At 40.5% G+C, this 19,035-nt stretch overlaps 1 protein-coding gene across 2 annotated transcripts; it reads left to right on the top strand.

Annotated features, from left to right (window-relative positions):
* Positions 1–18,689, top strand: LOC115202261 (probable E3 ubiquitin-protein ligase HERC6). Of its 2 annotated transcripts, XM_029766284.1 has the most exons (23): positions 1–259; positions 851–1,007; positions 1,154–1,236; positions 1,658–1,885; positions 2,058–2,149; positions 3,526–3,653; positions 3,772–3,929; positions 4,102–4,151; positions 4,273–4,364; positions 4,816–4,875; positions 9,059–9,155; positions 9,258–9,441; positions 9,632–9,783; positions 9,941–10,063; positions 10,238–10,336; positions 13,864–14,043; positions 14,151–14,291; positions 14,741–14,907; positions 15,009–15,078; positions 15,165–15,235; positions 15,585–15,768; positions 17,460–17,562; positions 17,940–18,689. In XM_029766284.1, exons 1-23 carry the CDS (start codon positions 40–42, stop codon positions 18,149–18,151), a joined length of 3,051 nt encoding a protein of 1,016 aa, XP_029622144.1. In that variant the 5' UTR covers positions 1–39; the 3' UTR covers positions 18,152–18,689. The 2 variants fall into 2 exon arrangements, with proteins under 2 accessions (XP_029622144.1, XP_029622145.1); XM_029766285.1 differs by lacking the exons at positions 1–259; positions 851–1,007; positions 1,154–1,236; positions 1,658–1,885; positions 2,058–2,149 and adding an exon at positions 2,150–2,813.
* The last annotated feature ends 346 nt before the right edge of the window (positions 18,690–19,035 follow it).

Genomic DNA, 19,035 nt, shown 5'->3' with positions numbered 1-19,035 from the left:
TAATGTAACGTCAGGCATCACCTTCATCATCACATCATCATGTTCTGCTGGGGAGACGGTTCGAGTGGACAGTTTGGTCTACATTTTGAGAATGTGTCTGTTCCTATAGCAGGGAATATATTCTCTGATAAAGTCACAGAAATTGCTTGTGGGGAGCAACACACTTTATTTCTCACGGTAGATGGCAGGATCCTATCATGCGGGCGCAACTCAAAGGGACAACTTGGCAGACAGAGGAACAGAGATTCAAAACTACCAGGTAAAACATCAATGAATGCTATCGGAATATGTAGCCAGAATTTGCAGAATAAATGCAGATTATAATCAAATTCTTATGTAGGCTAATTTGAAAAAAGTACTACTGGAAAAGTACGTTTGTTTGACTCTGAATCCGTTTATTATTTTTCATCACTAACCTCAAATATTTTTGTGATATTGTTCATAATGTCAGATGATATAATGTTTCGTTTTTGCTGAGTTTAACGACAACTTTCAGAAACTGACAGCCCTCAATAAAACTACCGCACAATAGGCGCTCATGGTTTGGTTCCAGTTTCGTTTCTCCCAAAGTAGAGAAACGAAAAAAAACATTCCTATAAAATACACACTTGGATCGAACTTGACGTCATCCTCAAGATGACTCGGATAAATTGTTGATTAACTCCTTCATGCATTTAATTACATCTTATCAATGGTCTAGCATTTAACCCTTTCCAGGACAAGACAAGACTTCCAAATAAAACGTTGTCTAATCAAATCAAATTGTCACATGCACCGAATACAACAGATGTTGACCTTACCGTGAAACGCTGACTGACTTGTGTGTGTGCATGTGTTCTACCCGTTTCAGCCCCAGTGGAGGGTCTGGGGGCAGTGGTCTCTGTGGCTTGTGGTCAGGACCACTCTGTAGCTGTGTGTGCGTCAGGACAGGTCTACTCCTGGGGGTCAGGGGGTGAGGGACAGCTGGGCATCGCCTTTACTACTGTCTCCAAAGTCCCCAGGCCAAGGCAAGGAAACCTCAACTTCAACTTGGAATAGATCTTGATAGTGAAATATCATCCATGATTTACTTTGTCAAGTAATGAGAGCCCTCTTGGACTCCACTGATCACTAACAAAGACAATATATACTAGATGTCTCCTTTTCTTTACAGACCAGTTCCAATACCTTCACCCTTGCCGATAACAGTGATACAGGTTGCTTGTGGAAATTCCCATTCTTTGGCCCTGACTAAAGGTATAACGTACTGTACCTACTGATGTTTCTCACACAGACTGCATTCCATATAAACTATGATAACCACATGCATCAGTTAAACTACACTTAGAAAAAAGGTGCTGTCTTAAACCTAAAAGAGTTATTCAGCTGTCCCCATAAGAGAACCCGTTGGAGAACCCTTTTTGGCTCCATGTAGAACCCTTTTTTTCAGAGGGTTTTACATGAAAACAAAAAGGGTTCTACCTGGAGCCAAAAAGGGTTCTACCTGGAACCTAAAAGGGTTATCCTATGAGGACAGCCGAAGAACCCTTTTGGAACCCTTTTTTCTAAGCGTGAACATCAAAAGGACAGTGAGATGATATTTATTAGGAAAGAATGTAACTCTGGAATTGTTGTTATGTAATTGTAATGATATATGTAATTTCTTTGTCTTCTACAGGAGGACAGGTGTTCTCATGGGGCCTGAACAGTCATGGACAGCTGGGCCTGGGGAAGGGAGTCCCTCTGCAGCCCACTCCTGCCCTGGTGCGCTCCCTCACTGGAGTCCCAGTGACCCAGGTAGCAGCCGGAGGAACCCACACTCTGGCCCTCACCCTCCCAGGCCTGGTCTACTGCTGTGGGGCGAACAGGGCTGGGCAGCTGGGACTCAACCGTGTGGATGAGAAAGGTACTACGGCACTCTACCTCTCTTCGTATGCTACTTGTATAAAAAGCTAATCAGGCTTATCCACCAGCATTTTCTCATTTCAACTTGGATTCCTTTGTTATAACCACTAAGTCATTTTACAGATGTATTATAATGAGTGGGAACATTGTATGATGCTTGTTCCCCCTGCCAGGCCGGTTCAACATCTGTGCTGTGCCTGCTCTCAGAGTCTTGGGGGTTTCCTTCATCAGCTGTGGAGAGGCACATTCTGCTGTTCTCACCAAGGTATCATACTATTACTGTGGAGAGGCACATTCTGCTGTTCTCACCAAGGTATCATACTATTACTGTGGAGAGGCACATTCTGCTGTTCTCACCAAGGTATCATACTATTACTGTGGAGAGGCACATTCTGCTGTTCTCACCAAGGTATCATACTATTACTATGGAGAGGCACATTCTGCTGTTCTCACCAAGGTATCATACTATTACTGTGGAGAGGCACATTCTGCTGTTCTCACCAAGGTATCATACTATTACTGTGGAGAGGCACATTCTGCTGTTCTCACCAAGGTATCATACGATTACTGTGGAGAGGCACATTCTGCTGTTCTCACCAAGGTATCATACGATTACTGTGGAGAGGCACATTCTGCTGTTCTCACCAAGGTATCATACTATTACTGTGGAGAGGGACACTGCTGTTCTCACCAAGGTATCATGCTATTACTGTGGAGAGGGACACTGCTGTTCTCACCAAGGTATCATACTATTACTGTGGAGAGGGACACTGCTGTTCTCACCATGGTATCATACTATTACTGTGGAGAGGCACATTCTGCTGTTCTCACCAAGGTATCATACTATTACTGTGGAGAGGCACACTGCTGTTCTCACCAAGGTATCATACTATTACTGTGGAGAGGCACATTCTGCTGTTCTCACCAAGGTATCATGATATTACTGTGGAGAGGGACACTGCTGTTCTCACCAAGGTATCATACTATTAATGTGGAGAGGGACACTGCTGTTCTCACCAAGGTATCATACTATTACTGTGGAGAGGGACACTGCTGTTCTCATCAAGGTATCATACTATTACCGTGGAGAGGGACACTGCTGTTCTCACCAAGGTATCATACTATTACTGTCTTTTTACTGAAGGCCCCAAGGGAGATGTTGGTGTGAAAGGAGACAAATCCTACTGCAGTTCATTAAGTTCAGAAATGGTATTTAATGTCCTAAACAGTGGGCCCACTGTCAGCAACCTCTCGAAGATACAATTCATTACATATTAATGAATAAAGGCAGTTATACAAAATGACCTTGAACAGAGGTGAAAAACAAACGATCAAGTGTCTGGATACACAATGAACCATACAAGTTGTTATCTGAGTGCATCAATACAGTCTCATACTAAATGAGAAGTTAGTTTATTACAGAATGGAATATCACCGGTTATACAGAAGATGTCCTGATTATGGCTGTTAATACAGATCAAGCCTCAGGGCTACCAGAGTAAAGGTCAATCCAGTGTGTCGACCCTTCAATACTATTATACTGTCTCTTTAAGAAGTGATTAGGGCCCTGACCTGACTAGACCAGTAACAACTCTGGGCCTTGACATGTAACAACTGGTTCTGGTTCTTTGTGGTCTTTAGGGTGGACAGGTGTTCACCTTTGGAGAGGGAAGCCGAGGCCAGCTTGGGCACAACGCGTCAGCTAACGAACTCCTACCCAAACTGGTAGAGGGTATGGATGGACTGGTCTCACAGATAGCATGTGGCAGGTAATGACCAACAGCATAATGCTACTTATACACATATATACACATAATAAACAGATAGGAAACCAACCTTGAACATTCTCAGTCTGACTGTGTTTTTGTCTTACTGTAACTCTGCTAGCCATCACACCCTGGTGCTGGGGTCCTCAGGTCAACTCTGGGCCTTTGGCAGTGGGGTCAAAGGTCAGCTAGGGACTGGCAACACAGAGGGCTGCTTGCGACCCACCTCAGTGCTGCTGAAAAGGGCTTCTGGTGGGGCAGGGACAGTCACACACAACGGTACCGGATACAATGTCTATTTTATTCTCTTCTTTACTATTTTGTATTTGATTCTATTCAATTATATTATGCATCTACCTACTGACTATGTAGTGTTTGGGTGACTGAGTAAGAACACATTACGAGATTGTATGTCCCTACAACCTCTTCTGTACATTTATATTTTTACCAGACATGAAGATATCAGTGGGATGGAATTCAAACTTCATTTACACTGCTGAGGTAATGTTTCTGACCTTTTATACCTCAGTAAAAGGGAGACTGAAACATTCTAAATTTCTCAAGCTGATAATTCATGTTTGAGATATTTTAATTCATTATATTGCTTTATCTGCCTTTGTAGAGTTCTGAAAGAGAACAGCCAATCGGGAGGTTAGATGAAGCCAAGCTGCAAAAATGGCTGACGATGGAGCAAGGAAATACAGAGGCGCAAAGGTTTTTGTTAGTTTTTATTTATTTTCTAGCTAACTCAAAATGAAATAAACAAACATTTATTGTTCGGCTGTATTTTAGTATTTATTTTTTTAAATGATTTTATTTAATATTTTAGAATCTATACAAAACATACTCATACAAACGATTACATCATACAAACCTCACTACATCACACCTGCCCAGACCCGCTAGCCCCCACCCCTATCTCCAGCGCCCTTATCAAACTGCACCATTTTGTTTCTCTCCGTCGCCCATGCTCTTTCAATTTTTTATAATTGCGTGAACGACGGAGGATTGGCTGATTTCCAGTTGATAATACTTTTTTAAAAGATAATTGATGACAAGAGTTATGTCCAACCCATGGGGTATGTCACTGCACCCTTCAGTTGTATTTCTTATATTATAATTGTACTGAAACATCAAATATAAATATCCACATTTGTTCCAACAGAGAAATATCTTTGATGTTCTCAACAAGTTCAAGTCTTGTGGCCAGTTTCACCAAAGCCAGGTAAGCTATTTTAAAATTGAAGGTTTGGATAGTTTGAAATGAAAACCGTATGTGTACCAGGGGTATGGGTGTAATGGTTCACCAAACCCACAGTTCAGTATGCATTGTGGTTTTGGGGTCACAGTTCAGTTTCGGTTAAGGCACAGCGGAAAATGACATTTTTGTTTATTTTGCAAAATACGCTAAATTAAAAATAATTATATTTGTTGCCCAAGTCCAGTTTCATTCTGTTTTGACAGAGCTTGTTATGTTGGGTCTCAAATAGAGGTCTAAAAAGTTGGACCCGTTCCGAAATGGACATGGCGCTTTCCCACCCGGTGAAATATGCATAAATACATTTTTCAATATAGAGACCTGTTCCAAACGGACCCGAGGACGACTAGTTCCATATAGACGTTGTCGGACCTGAGTGAGGGAAGCGGCAGAAAAGTCCATTTGTAAGCTGTTTTATGAACCAGAGCTGATACAGTGCGAGGGAGCGGCCTTATGAGGGAGAGCAGGCGGAGGAAGGGCCTTGCGGTGTGTGTTCTACGAGTAAGTGAAACGAGAGAAAGGAGGAGGCAGGGAGCGGCAGCAACCAACCGAGCCAACTTGCGCTAGTAGACTAGCATCTAGCTTGTCATAGCTAGGTTACTTATCATCCAATATGATTACATAGTATCTGTCTTGACTGCATCAAACCGTGAGAAGCTAGTTGGCTAAGATAGTCTACTAGCTAAATGGCTGGCTAACTTCTAGCTTGTCATAGCTGTGTTATTTTGGATGCAGTATTTGCAGCATACTGCAGTTATGCTGCACTCTGACTGCAATATTTTTTTGTAATGGCATGCAACGCTGCATAGCCTATAGGCCTAGTGTTATTTTTTTAATGTTATAATTCCGGTTCACAGTGCGAACTAAACAGAGGTCCCGTACCGAACGGTTCAGTATGAGAAGGTGTACTGTTACAGCCCTAACCAGGGGTTGGAACGGGTTTAGGAAACAGAACAGAATTTTTGTTGTTTTCGAGGAACAGAACTAGAACTGAGAACAAAAGCGATCTATACTGTTTCAGAACGGAACCGTTCATTTTAAAATCATGGGGGAAAAACGCTACAAAGAGCCTATCTCTTATGAAAAAAGATTGCAGTCAGAGTTCAGTATAACTGCAGTACACTGTAGTATAACTATAATTAGAATGCAGTTTAAAACCTGTTAGGGACAGACGTTCCGCTAGCGGAACGCCTCACCAATATCCAATGGTATAGCGTGGCGCGAATTACAAATACCTCAAAAATGCAAAAACTTTAATTTTTACACAATTTTAAAGACAAGACTCTCCTTTATCTAACCACATTGTCCAATTTCAAAAAGGCTTTACAACGAAAGCAAAACATTAGATTATGTCAGGAGAGTACCCAGCCAGAAATAATCACACACCCATTTTTCAAGCTAGCATATATGTCACAAAAACCAAAACCACAGCTAAATGCAGCACTAACCTTTGATCTTCATCAGATGACACTCCTAGGACATTATGTTATACAATACATGCATGTTTTGTTCAATCAAGTTCATATTTATATCAAAAACCAGCTTTTTACATTAGCATGTTTTGTTCAGAACTAGCATACCCACCGAAAACTTCTGGAGAATTTACTAAATTACTCACGATAAACGTTGACAAAAAACATAACAATTATTTTAAGAATTATAGATACAGAACTCCTTTCTGCAATCGCGGTGTCCGATTTTAAAATAGCTTTTCGGTGAAAGCACATTTTGCAATATTCTGAGTAGATAGCCCGGCCATCACGGCTAGCTATTTTGACACCCACCAAGTTTGGCACTCACCAAACTCAGATTTACTATAAGAAAAATTGGATTACCTTTGCTGTTCTTCATCAGAATGCACTCCCAGGACTTCTACTTCAACACCCAATGTTGTTTTGGTTCCAAATAATCCATAGTTATATCCAAATAGCTCTGTTTTGTTTGTGCGTTCAAATCACTATCCGAAGGGTGACGCGCCAGCGCGTTTCGTGACAAAAAATTTAAAAATATTCCATTACCGTACTTCGAAGCATGTCAAACGCTGTTTAAAATCAATTTTTATGCGATTTTTATCGTAAAATAGTGATAATATTCCAACCGGGAGACGTTGTATCCGTTCAAACACTGAAAGAAGAAAATGGAGTCTAAACCTGCACGCGCGCGCCAGTGTCATCGTTCTCTCCAAAACCCCTACTGTTTTTCGCCCAGAGACATCATTCAACGTTCTGGCGCCTTCTGAGAGCCAATGAAAGCCTTAGAAAATGTCACGTTACAGCAGAGATCCTGTATTTTTGATAAAGAGGCCACAGAAGGCCAAGAAATGGTCAGACAGGGCACTTCCCATATAGAATCTTCTCAGGTTTTGGCCTGCCATATGAGTTCTGTTATACTCACAGAAACCATTCAAACAGTTTTAGAAACTTTAGGGTGTTTTCTATCCAAGTCTACTAATTATATGCATATTCTAGTTTCTGGGCAGGAGTAATAACCAGATTAAATCGGGTACGTTTTTTATCCGGCCGTGAAAATACTGCCCCTTATCCCAAACAGGATAACTGCAGTATGCTGCAAATACTGCATCCAAAACAACACTGTTTTTTTACTGTTGTAACTTCGCAGTGTAACTGCAGTTACAGTGAAGTATAACTGCTGTAAACTACAGTTATTCTACAATCACTGCGTCCAAAATACCACAGTCGACTGCAGCTACTGCACTTTTACTGCAGTTTCAAAACTGCAATCTTTTTTTGTAAGGGAATGCAAAGCCCTCACTGTCACTCAGAAACTTATTTCAGTGTCTGCCTGCCTGTCAGCTGAAAATCTTTGTGTGTGTCTGTGTCTCTCTCTCTCTGTGTGTGTGTGTGTGTGTGTGTGTGTGTGTGTGTGTGTGTGTGTGTGTGTGTGTGTGTGGGCTACCTGGCCCTGCCACTGCCTCCGAAGCATGCATACTGACGTTATAGGCGTGATTCAGAAATTAGGGCGAGAGATTTTTAATTAGAAAACAATGGATTAACTTTTTCAATGTTGTTAAGGATACTATAGTTATCACATTTCACGTTGGATTTATTAACTACAAAAATATGTTTTTATTTCAATTCTGGTGCCGCTCTGCACACACAAGCTTGTTAGCTAGCTAGCTTGTTAGCTAGCTCTGGTCTAGCTCTCAAACTCTAGGTGGCATTATGTGTAATGTTATGGAACTGAGAGTCATGATCAAGGGCTAGCACAAGGCAACTCTCTGAAGTTCAAAGACATTCAAAGTTCCTTCAGAAGCCACTCCTCCATAGATATAATTCTGCTGGCCTAATTCAGATAATGCATGTCAACAAGATGCCCAGCGCTTCATGCCCAGCACTCTCCTCAACCACAAAATTTCAGTTGCATGTGGCACCCTACACTACACTTGTCTGTCCAATGCATCTACATAGCTTGTCCGCTCCATAGCAAGCTGCTCTATCTGTTGGTGAAGTAATTTAATGGCGAGCTAAATGTAAAACATGTAGGTTTCAGAGGTTTAAAAAGGAACAGAAAGGAACAATATAAACTGTTACTTTTTGGGGGTTTGAACCGGTTCAGAATGTCATTTTGCTGGTCGGAACAGAGGAATGGTGTAACGATCGTCAAAAGGAGTAGACCAAGATGCAGCGTGGTACGTGTTCATCTTGATATTTATTTTAAAGCTGAACACTTAAACAAAATAATAAACAATGGCGAAAACAAATGTTACGTCTTGCAGGCTTTACAAAGCAGTACAAAAATAAGATCCCACAACACAAGGAGGGAAAAGGGCTGCCTAAGTATGGTTCCCAATCAGCGACAACGATAGGCAGCTGCCTCTGATTGGAAACCATACCTGGCCAAAACATAGAAATATAAACCATAGAATGCCCACCCCACACCCTGACCTAACCACATAGAGAAATAAACCGTCTCTCTCAGGTCAGGGCGTGTCAAATGGAACAAAAAAAGAATGGTTCTGTTCAGAACGAAACGATTGGAAAATGATTTCTGTTCCAACCCATGATGTATACAGTTAGGCCTATGTTGTGTTCTTGATAATGCTATGCCCTCTGTTTATAATGCTATGCCCTCTGTTTATAATGCTATGCCCTCTGTTTATAATGCTATGCCCTCTGTTTCTTATGACCAGTGAGATTCCACAAGCAGCCGGAGCTTTGACAGTGGACCTAGAGGCTGCTAGCCAAGTTTTCGACCAGCTACTGAACATACCTTGGATTAGGAAATCAGTTAAGATCAACTTACTCTTTAAACCCATATGTTAAATGAATATATATTTAGAACAGAACTAAATGTTACTCTCCTAATTTCTCTGTTAATTTTTTATATAGGTAAATATTGAGCCATTGGTGGACAATATTTGCAGTTCAGCAGCTGTCATCAAGTCACCAGAGATCTTTATGCTACTACCCACAATCTCTCTTCTCCATGAGGACATCAGCGTCATGAAGATGGTCTTGGCTTTAGCTATAGTTATCGTTGAACATCTGAATGACACGGCCATAAAAACATTAAGTAAATAACCTCTGACCTTGTCACTTTATCAGTGAATTTGGCATCGGTATCATTTTACAGAATTGTATTATAATAGAAGCATAGCTGACACTGTGACACATTACCATATATTATAAGATACTTTTTTTTCTTCTCTCAGGCAATATCATTTACATATTTTGGGCTTTTGTTTTCTTGTATCATCTTATAGAAGACTGGTGGTCCTCAATGGAGCCTTCCATCATGACTAAGCACATTCTGATGTGGAAGAATGCCCTGTCATTCATGCTGAGGAACGGTCTTCTGGTTACCCACAACCCCGGAGTCAAATTCCTGCTGGAAGCCCTCAAGTACCTCCACAGAGTCAGTGTCTATGTCAATCATTTTTATAATCCTCCTGACCATTTTCTGTAGTTGCCGTTTGTCAGTATTGTTGATCATGCCCTAACATACTTCATATTGTGAACTGCAAGGCAGATGTGCAAATCTATTTTGATGCTGACATTATCTTATGTCAAAGGCAAACAAAAGGTCTGGAAGAACCCAGGAAGTTCCAGCCAGTACCTTTTATGTGGACGAGATCAACGAGAGTGTTATTCTATTGGAGGATGTGAAGCTTTGGCATTTTTGGTCAACAAGGGAGGTAATAAAATAAGCAAATCATCTGTAAATTACTAAAATGTTAGAATGATAAAGTGGTGGAAACTGGTTTTACTTGTCCAGTTCTTTCAGTGCAGATTGATGGAACGAGACAAAGAGATGGAACCCATGTAGACTATTGAGATGCACTTTCATGTTTCTTTTGTGTCACTTCTAGGACAAAGAGGTGACACCAGTCATCTTTTGCCGTTACCCGTTTGTGTTGAATCTGATCTGCAAGATGGCGATTTTCAACATTTTCGCACATTTTACTAAGGTATACTGTGTTATTCCACTGGCTGTTTTATATCCTTTTATTGAATCTTTGTTTTCAAGTATACCATAGCCTACCCAGTGGTTTCCAAAGACCAGTCTGTATATCACTCTAAATAGACCCTGGAGCTGCCCCTGTATATAGCTTACTTAATTTCTCATGTTTTTATTTATATTTCTTGTGTGTTTATGTTCTACTTACAGTGAGGGAAAAAAGTATTTGATCCCCTGCTGATTTTGTACATTTGCCCACTGACAAAGAAATGATCAGTCTATAATTTTAATGGTAAGTTTATTTGAACAGTGAGAGACAGAATAACAACAAAAAAATCCAGAAAAACGCATGTCAAAAATGTTATAAATTGATTTGCATTTTAATGAGGGAAATAAGTATTTCACCCCTCTGCAAAACATGACTTAGTACTTGGTGGCAAAACCCTTGTTGGCAATCAGAGGTCATACGTTTCTTATTTTTGGCCACCAGGTTTGCACACATCTCAGGAGGGATTTTGTCCCACTCCTCTTTGCAGATCTTCTCCAAGTCATTAAGGTTTCGAAGGCTGACGTTTGGCAACTCGAACCTTCAGCTCCCTCCACAGATTTTCTATGGGATTAAGGTCTGGAGACTGGCTAGGCCACTCCAGGACCTTAATGTGCTTCTTCTTGAGTCACTCCTTTGTTGCCTTGGCCGTGTGTTTTGGGTCATTGTCATGCTGGAATACCCATCCACAACCCATTTTCAATGCCCTGGCTGAGGGAAGGAGGTTCTCACCCAAGATTTGACGGTACATGGCCCCGTCCATCGTCCCTTTGATGCGGTGAAATTGTCCTGTCCCCTTAGCAGAAAAACACCCCCAAAGCATAATGTTTCCACCTCCATGTTTGACGGTGGGGATAGTGTTCTTGGGGTCATAGGCAGCATTCCTCCTCCTCCAAACATGGCGAGTTGAGTTGATGCCAAATAGCTCCATTTTGGTCTCATCTGACCACAACACTTTCACCGAGTTGTCCTCTGAATCATTCAGATGTTCATTGGTAAACTTCAGATGGGCATGTACATGTGCTGTCTTGAGAAGGGGGACCTTGCGGGCGCTGCAGGATTTCAGACCTTCACGGCGTAGTGTGTTACCAATTGTTTTCTTGGTGACTATGGTCCCAGCTGCCTTGAGATCATTGACAAGATCCTCCCGTGTAGTTCTGGGCTGATTCCTCACCGTTCTCATGATCATTGCAACTCCACGAGGTGAGATCTTGCATGGAGCCCCAGGCCGAGGGCGATTGACAGTTCTTTTGTGTTTCTTCCATTTGCGAATAATCGCACCAACTGTTGTCACCTTCTCACCATGCTGCTTGGCGATGGTCTTGTAGCCCATTCCAGCCTTGTGTAGGTCTACAATCTTGTCCCTGACATCCTTGGAGAGCTCTTTGGTCTTGGCCATGGTGGAGAGTTTGGAATCTGATTGATTGATTGCTTCTGTGGACAGGTGTCTTTTATACAGGTAACAAGCTGAGATTAGGAGCACTCCCTTTAAGAGTGTGCTCCTAATCTCAGCTCGTTACCTGTATAAAAGACACCTGGGAGCCAGAAATCTTTCTGATTGAGAGGGGGTCAAATACTTATTTCCCTCATTAAAATGCAAATTAATTTATAACATTTTTGACATGCGTTTTTCAGGATTTTTGTTGTTGTTATACTGTCTCTCACTGTTCAAATAAACCTACGATTAAAATGATAAACGGATCATTTCTTTGTCAGTTGGCAAACGTACAAAATCAGCAGGGGATCAAATACTTTTTTCCCTCACTGTAACTTATTTTTTTAAAGAGATATATATATATATATATTGTCGTGTCTTTGGCATCATTAAAACTGAACACTTATTTATCAAATAACTCTCTGTAATTATTATTACGCGATTAAACTGATTAATCATGTAACTGTAATTAACTAGGAAGTCGGGGCACCAAGGAAAATATTCAGATTGCAAAGTTATAATTTTCCTAATATAACTTTCAGATATTTTAATATCTGATCAATTAGTCTTTGAATTAATGAATTATTATTTACCTCACGTTAGTCTCATTCCAAACGTCGTAAATTGTTGGTTATCTGCACGAACCCAGTCTTTACTATGAGTCATCCATACATCAATTGTCTTAAAATCATGTATTTACTAACTAGGTAATTCACAGAAATGCATAACAAACAGTAGATATGGTTACAAGGAAATGATAGGAGAATGTGCCCTAGTGGGCTAAACCGATATGGCGGCTTGTTAGACAAAAGGGAGTGGGGGTCAGCTGACAAGGCACTACAGAGTTGATCATTATAACAATTGAAATGCTAATTCTTTGCACATGAACGCTCACTCATTCGGGAATAATTGCAATCAATACATTTACGCTCAGTGTGTCGTCGGGATCTCTGTTGAAAAGTTTGTTTCTGTTGGAGAGTTTGTCCGCTCTCTCTCTCTGTCATGGTTAGAATGGATAGTTCTGAGTGACATTCATTCATGTTGTTATAGAATAGATGTTTCGGCGGTTGTCGGTCTTCGCGTTCAATGATACCGAATTCCTAGCTGCAGACTAGTAATTAATATCAAAGACTTGTTCATATTCTGTCGGTATCGATAGTCTAAGAGTATAACCACGTGGTATGGTTAAAAGATTCAGCCATCTACTCAAACCTTAGCTTATACTCAGGTTTATGGTCTCTCCTCAAACCTTGGCCCTCTCGTGGTAAGCTGGTCTGCAACCTTTAGCCATCTCGTAATTGAGGTAAGCTCGGGCTCCTGATAGAAAACCCAGGTGGGGGTTTTATTCGGAACATCGAAAAGGGCTGTCTCATGATGCCAGGTCCTGTCTGTGCCCCTGGGGGCGTGCCAATGACTTAGTGAAACTTTAAACAGAAATACAATTCTCTCACATTAACATCATTACATAGCATCCCATCATCTCACAAATAGCTTCATCCTTATTCATTCATTTTATACAACCATTAGATGTAAGCTTCATAACTGAGGCTATTGTATAAACAGCGTTATGGTAATGTTGTCTCTCATGAGTTTCACAAGATCGTACTAAACGGACCAGTTTGTAGCTGGATTCTTCACTGATCTTTTATACATTCTCCAGAACATAAATATTGTTCAGACCTCCAGTTCTGTGAGGTGGAAGAAATTCCTTTGTTCTCTCTATGAAAACTCACTCTCTCTATACTGTCTGGCCATGAGGCAGGATTCTCCTCCAGGAATTTACGACCTGAGGTCACAGCAGCCTGGGTGTAGGGGAGACAGAGAGAGGGGGATGGTGCAGAGGGAGGGGGAATAGTGCTCGCTGTACCCAAAGAGGGCAACATCATGACAATATATATATATATATATATATATATATATATATGTATATATATATATAGTACTACTGATATTGATTACTGCATTGTTGGCAAGTGCAAGCAGGGAATGCATTTCAATGTACTTGTGCATGTGACATAAAAAAAACTTGAAACTAGTGTATACTTATATATTGCAGGAGTTTCACAAACTTGCCCACCGGCTGACAGCGGTGTGTCCTTCTGGAACGTTCCGAGACAACCCAGAATCTCCCCCTGCCCCAGTCTTCCAGTTGACCTTAAGGCGCCCGTCACTCATCAAAGACACCTTCAGACAACTGGGTGCTGCAGATCATGATTACTTCAAGAGAGAACTTGTGGTAAAATGATGACAACCTGAATTAGGAAGGACAAATGTTGAAAAAAGCTTTTCACAAGACAATGTCAGAACTCAACCTAAACGTTCCTCTGTTGCTTTATCCCTCAGGTGCAGTTTGTGGAGGACATGAAGCTGTCGCTCGTCAACAAAAGGGACTTCTTCCTCCATGTGTTTGAAGAGCTGTTGGCACCAGAGTCTGAGATGTTCATGTACAATGACACCAAGACACTGGTCTGGTTCCCTGCCAAGGTAAGAACTTGAATTAGGGAATTGCAATTTCATTACTGTATAATAAATCACTGCACTCTCAAGCAAATAAACATTTGCTGAGTAAGACATGTTAGATTATTCTAAAAACAATCAAAATACATTTAGTCAGTTAATAGCAACAAAGAGATTCAACCACTACAGCAGTGCCACTATCTACACTGTATCAATCATTAAAGCATTGCTTACAAGAATTACCATCACTCCCTACTCTCCTCCTGATGTACCAAGGTTTTATTATTAGTTAGGCTGTGTCTTGTGCACATTCGCAGCATAAATGTTAAATTGCAGTATACAGACAAAAGAAATATACAAAAAAAGGAGATAAAAGTTAGTTGAAAAAGTCTTCACAGCTTGGGATGGTGCCTGCTCGTGTTTATTCTTGTTTTTACCTCTGCCTTGGCTCATGTGCCCCCTACCCTTACTACCAGCCCAGAGTGGAGGAGAAGAGCTACTTCCTGTTTGGTGTCTTGTGTGGCATGGCCCTGTACAACCACAACATTGTACACCTGCCCTTCCCTCTGGCCCTGTTCAAGAAGATGGTGGGGGTCAAGCCCTCACTGGAGGACCTGAGAGAGTTTGACCCTGTTGTGGGAAGGTACATTTGTATTTTAGAATGTACATTTTAGCATTCAATTAGTATCCCTTAGAAATTGATTAAAATGTTTAAACGTTCATTTATTTTCATTGTAATTGAAGAAGTTTGCGGTACCTCTTGGAGGACTACACTGATGATGATGTTGAAGAAAATCTGGACATGACCTTCACCGTATGTATAGTATTGAAACTGATTTGGCAATGAAATATCCCTAGATACAGTATGTGAATAGTGGTAAAACTGTTTATTTTCATCAGGTGAGCTGGGATGACCTGAAGGTGGAGCTTGATCCCAAAGAAACAGGAAAATCAGTCACAAGTTTTAACAAGTAAGGCTACAGCAACTTTTACTCCTACAGATGTAAGATCTTAATTTGATCCCCCTGTTGCTGTACATTTAAAAAGTGTAGTATATATTTGAGGTTTAAAAAGGCTTCAGACTTGATTTTCCCTTAAGAAAAATGTATCAACCCCTACAACAATGTCCATTAATTATTATCCACATAATAATTCACATTTTCTGTTGCTGCAGGATTATTTTCCTGCTGTAGCAAACTGGCTCACATTACAGTCTTACATCTGTAATGCATAATACAAGGTTGACGTTTTAGAAATTACAACAAGCATGCTTTCTGTGTTTTATTAAAAATATAAAAATACCATTAATTATTTTTACAGGAAGCAGTTTGTTGATGCCTACGTGAACCTCGCCTTCAACCGATCAGCGGAGAAGGTGTTTGAAGAGTTCAGGAGAGGCTTCTTCAAGGTGTGTGACAGGGATGTGGTGGAGTTGTTCCAGCCTGAGGAGCTCAGGGGAGTCATGGTGGGGAAAGAGGACTACGACTGGGACACGCTCAAACAGGTCTATATACAACCATCATTCATTACTCAGTGTGGGGCTGGGTGCTGACTTGAGAAACTAGGGCATGAATCAATCGATGTGTTGATGCATTTATATAAATGGGGGATTTGCATTGATGTCAAGTTATGGGTACGTATCTCAAGTTAGGACTGGGACTAGGAGATAATGTGCTATACATTGCCTATCTATACATGGTGCTTTGTGACTTTGAGTGGTGAATTGCTTAACTTCTCAGGGCTACGTGGGACGCTACCGTCCCACCTGCGGGTCACACTATTCAACAGCCAGTGAAATAGCATGGAGCAAAATATAAAACAGCAAAAATCTCATAATTTCATTTTCTCAAAAAATCAACTATTTTACACCATTTTAAAGATAAGACTCTCGTTAATCTAACCACATTGTCCGATTTCAAAAAGGCTTTACGGCGAAAGCATACAATTTGATTATGTTAGGACATGAACTTCACAAGAAAAACCACACAGCAATTATCCAAGCAAGGACATGCATCACAAAAACCAAAAGTACAGCTAAAATATTCACTAAAGTTCATATTTATATCCAAAAACAGCATTTTACATTGGCGCGTGATGTTCAGAAAATGTATTCCAACCAAAACTACCGGTGAATATGCACATCAATTTACAAAAATACTCATCATAAACGTTGATAAAATTTACAACAGTTATTTTAAGAATTATAGATACACTACTCCTTGACGCAACCGCTTTGTCAGATTTCAAAATAACTTTACGGAGAAAGCACATTGTTCAATATTCTGAGTACATAGCTCAGCCATCGAAGCAAGCTATACAGCTACCCGCCAAGTTCTGGCATCAACAAAACTCTGAATTAGTATTACAAATATTCTCAAATATTCTCTTTCTTTGCTGATCTTCGTCAGAATGCACTCCGAGGACTCCTACTTCCACAATAAATTTTTTGTTTTGTTCGAAATACTCCATATTTATGTCCAAATACCTCCGTTTTGTTCGTGCATTCAGATCACTATCCAAAGGCATAACGCGCGAGCGCAGTACCAGAGACGAAAAGTCAAATAGTTCCATTACCGTTCGTAGAAACATGTCAAACGTTGTTTACAATCAATCCTTAGGGTCTTTTTAACATAAAACGTAGATAATATTCCAACCGGACAATAGCGTATTCATTCAAGAAGAAAAAGAAGGAGGGGTGCGCTGGCGGCATCGCACATCACCAAGCCCTTTGTCCTCAGGCAGTCCACTCATTGACTGAGATACTATTCTCTGCCTAGTAACAGGAGAATGATGGAAAAACTTTCTGAAGGCTGTTGACAGCCAATGGAAGTCTTAGGAAGTGCAACGTGACTCCACAGACACTGTAGATTCGATAGGGATTCAAAAGAAGAACTACAATTCTCAGATTTCCACACTTCCTGGTTGGATTTTTCTCAGGTTTTTGCCTGCCATATGAGTTCTGTTATACTCACAGACATCATTCAAACAGTTTTAGAAACTTCAGAGTGTTTTCTATCCAAATATACTAATACTATGCAAATATTTGACTCTGGGCCCGAGTATTAGGCAGTTTACTCTGGGCATGCTTTTCATCCGAAAATGAAAATACTGTCCCCTATACCCTAAAAGGTTAAATGGTGTGCAAGTTTAATATTGTTTAATTATTGCTGCCATTTGTTTGGTTTGTATATCCAGAACACTGTGTATGATGGAGAGTACCATGCCAGACATCCCAACATCGTCACATTCTGGGAGGCTTTTGAGGAACTGACAGACGACCAAAAGAAATCTTTCCTCCGTAAGTATGGCACTAAATTGCTCTCGGTTGAGTAAAACTGGAGGAACCATACAGTCTTTCATAATGCTGGTTCAAGGTTTTGTCTGCATATTTGAACTTCCTGTTCTACAAGAGCATTTACACATCATTTTTGTCTGAACATATTTTAGTAATTAGCAGACACTTATCCAGAGCGACTTACAGGAGCAATAAGGGTTAAGTACCTTGATCAAGGGCACAACAACATATTTTCACCTTCTCTGCTCAAGGATTTGAACCAGGGACCTTTTGGTTGCTGGCCCAATGCTCTTAATCACTAGGCTACCTACCACACAATGACATTCACTATATTTCTTCCCTTTCTGTCTACCTTTCACTCTCTCTCCCTTCCTTCTCAGTGTTCCTGACGGGCTGTGATCGTGCTCCCATTCTGGGCATGGACAAGATCCAGATGAAGGTAGCGATCCTGCAGAACTCTACTGAACTACATTTCCCAGAATCCCTTACCTGCCACTTCCTACTGCTGCTGCCCATCTACCCCTCCAAGGAGATGCTGCTGGCCAGGCTCAAAGAGGCATGTGCCCACAACAGAGGCTTCTGGAAGGATTAATGGACACTATATATAGGCTACTGCTGTGTTCATCATTTCATTCAATGTGTTTCTTACATGTCAATATATCGCTTCAGTTTAGCATAGGATTTTGGTTATAGCCTTCTTCTAGGCTCAGATTTGCCACTTTTTTTCAGACTTTTCCATTTTGCCTTTGTCCTTGGCTTTTTCTATTGAAAATGTGAAAATTGCAAATCTAGGATATGTAGGCCTACCCTATTATAGAAAAAAACATTCCTTGAGTTAATGTCTACTAATTCTGAGTGTGATATATAAAAATAACATTCTTATTCAGTAATATACATTCAGTAATATACATTCAAGAGCCTATTTATTTATGCATGTTTTCTTTATTGATGTAGTGTGGCGTTTTATGTAATTCTACAATAGTGTGGCATTTGATGTAATTCTACATGTGAACATCCTTTTTTTCTGGACACGTCTGCATCATCTTTTGACATATGTCTGTATCTTGTGTTTTATTGACGGAATAATTCTTCATGTATCTAATAAATAAAGATGATTAGTTCACCTCAAAGTGTTTTCTTTTATCAATGGGAACTGCTGTCAGCACTTCGATGCAGAGCAGTGGTGTGGTTTCTCCAACAACGTGCACAACCTTCCCAGCTAGCACATAAAGTTCTTAGAGCTTGGTGAGAGCGTGGTTGTCCTATGATTATTTTGCATACAACCTTCCCATAACGTTTCCTACAGGTTTCCTCAGGGTTCTATTTAAAGTAATGTTCTCAAATTGTTCAGAGAATGTTAAGAAACAACGTTCTTCCATGGGAATTTCAGGACTTCAGCATAACATTTCTTACAGGTTTTATCATGGTTTTATTTAAAGTCATGTTCTCAGAACATTCAGAGAATGTTAAAAAAAA

This window comes from Salmo trutta, chromosome 11, assembly GCF_901001165.1.
Source record: "Salmo trutta chromosome 11, fSalTru1.1, whole genome shotgun sequence".
Classification (NCBI taxonomy): Eukaryota; Metazoa; Chordata; class Actinopteri; order Salmoniformes; family Salmonidae; genus Salmo; species Salmo trutta.
The sequence above is the reverse complement of the archived record's forward strand: the minus strand, read 5'-3'. Positions and strand labels throughout refer to the sequence as shown.